Source organism: Malurus melanocephalus, unplaced genomic scaffold (assembly GCF_030028575.1).
Source record: "Malurus melanocephalus ecotype Western Australia unplaced genomic scaffold, MMel_1.1 scaffold_4692, whole genome shotgun sequence".
NCBI lineage: Eukaryota > Metazoa > Chordata > Aves > Passeriformes > Maluridae > Malurus > Malurus melanocephalus.
The window spans coordinates 1-1,569 of record NW_026627924.1 but is presented as its reverse complement, the minus strand read 5'-3'; the positions used below and the strand labels follow the sequence as shown (position 1 = coordinate 1,569).

General features: G+C 53.9%; 1 protein-coding gene across 1 annotated transcript; it reads right to left on the bottom strand.

The window, feature by feature from the left end:
• Positions 1-6: 6 nt before the first annotated feature.
• Positions 7-1,143, bottom strand: LOC130588380 (serine/threonine-protein kinase PAK 4-like). The gene is made up of 2 exons (XM_057389307.1): positions 733-1,143; positions 7-189 (listed from the first exon to the last, which is right to left on the bottom strand). Exons 1-2 carry the CDS (start codon positions 1,105-1,107, stop codon positions 34-36), a joined length of 531 nt encoding a protein of 176 aa, XP_057245290.1. The 5' UTR covers positions 1,108-1,143; the 3' UTR covers positions 7-33.
• Positions 1,144-1,569: the final 426 nt, after the last annotated feature.

Genomic DNA, 1,569 nt, shown 5'->3' with positions numbered 1-1,569 from the left:
GGGGGGGGTCTCCCCCAGGGTGGGGGAGGGGTCTCACCGCAGCCGGTGCTGCCGCATGAGGGGGACGATGCAGGCGGGGGGTCCGGCCACGCCCAGGAAGGGGTGACGGAGCAATTCCGGGGCGCTCGCTCGCTGCGCGGGGTCCCGCACCAACATCCGCTCCAGGAATCCTTTCAGGGATGGAGAGACCTGCAAAGGGGGCAGGGTGAGACAACCCCTGAAATTCCTAAAATATCCCCCCAAAAAATCCCGTAAGTCCCAAAAAAATCCCCAAAAATCCCCCAAAAATAAAAAAAAATACCCAAAAAAACCCCAAAATGTCCCCAAAAAAAAGTCCTGAAGAAGTCCCAAAAAAGTCCCCCTAAAGTCCCCAAAATGTCCCCCAAAATGTCCCCAAGAAGTCCCCAAAAAGTCCTCAGAATGCCCCCAAAAAGTCCTCAAAAAAGTCCCCAAAAAGTCCCCAAAAAGTCCTCAAAAAGTCCCCAAAAAGTCCTCAGAATGCCCTCAAAAAGTCCCCAAAAAATCCACAAGAAGTCCTCAAAAAATTCCCCAAAAATTCACCAAAAAGTCCCCAAAAAATCCCCCAAAAGTCCCCAAAAAATCCCCAAAAAGTCCCCAAAAAATCCCCTCAAAAATCCCCAAAAGGTGCCCAAAAAATCCCAAAAAATCCCCAAAAAATCCCAAAAATCCCCCAAAAAGGGGGAAACCCCCCAAAAATGAACCCCAGGTTACCTTGTGTCCGTTCTTGAGCCGGGGCGGGAGATTATCCCGGATCAACTTCATGGCTTTGAGGGGGGGTTCGTTGAAATAAGGGGGTTCCCCGTCCACCATCTCGATGACCATAACCCCCAAAGACCAAATGTCCACCTGGGGGGGGAAGGGACACCCCAAAAATTGGGGGGGGTTGGGTGGATGTGGCTCAAATCCACCCTGTGTTACTCCACCCCCCAAAAAGATGGGGATGGGAATGGGGGGTGTGGAGAGGAGGTGGTTGGGAGCCCCTAAAATGTAACTGGGGTGTCCTAAATGCATCAAGGGCATCGTAAAATCATCCTGAGCACCCCAAATTGATCCTAAAGCCACTCTGGGCATTCCCAAACCCCCCATGACACCCCAAAATCATCCTGGGCATCCCTAGAGTCATCCCAAACCAACCCCAAACCCATCCCAAACCCACCCTAGATATCCCTAAACCCATCCCAAACCCATCCTGGGCACCCCAAAGCCACCCTGGGCACTCCCAAACCCACCCTGGGCACCCTAAACCCAGCCTAGGTATTCCTAAACCCATCCGAAACCCACCCTGGGCACCCCTAAACCCATCCCAAACCCACCCTGAGCACCCCAAACCCATCCTGGGCACCCCAAATCCATCCCAAACCCACCCTGGGCATTCCTAAACCCACCCCAAACCCATCCTGGGCACCCCAAATCCATCCCAAACCCACCCTGGGCATTCCAAACCCAACCTGGGCATTCCTAAACCCACCCCAAACCCATCCTGGGCACCCCAAAGCCACTCTGAGTACTCCCAAACCCACGCTGGGCACCCCCAAACCCAGCCTGGGC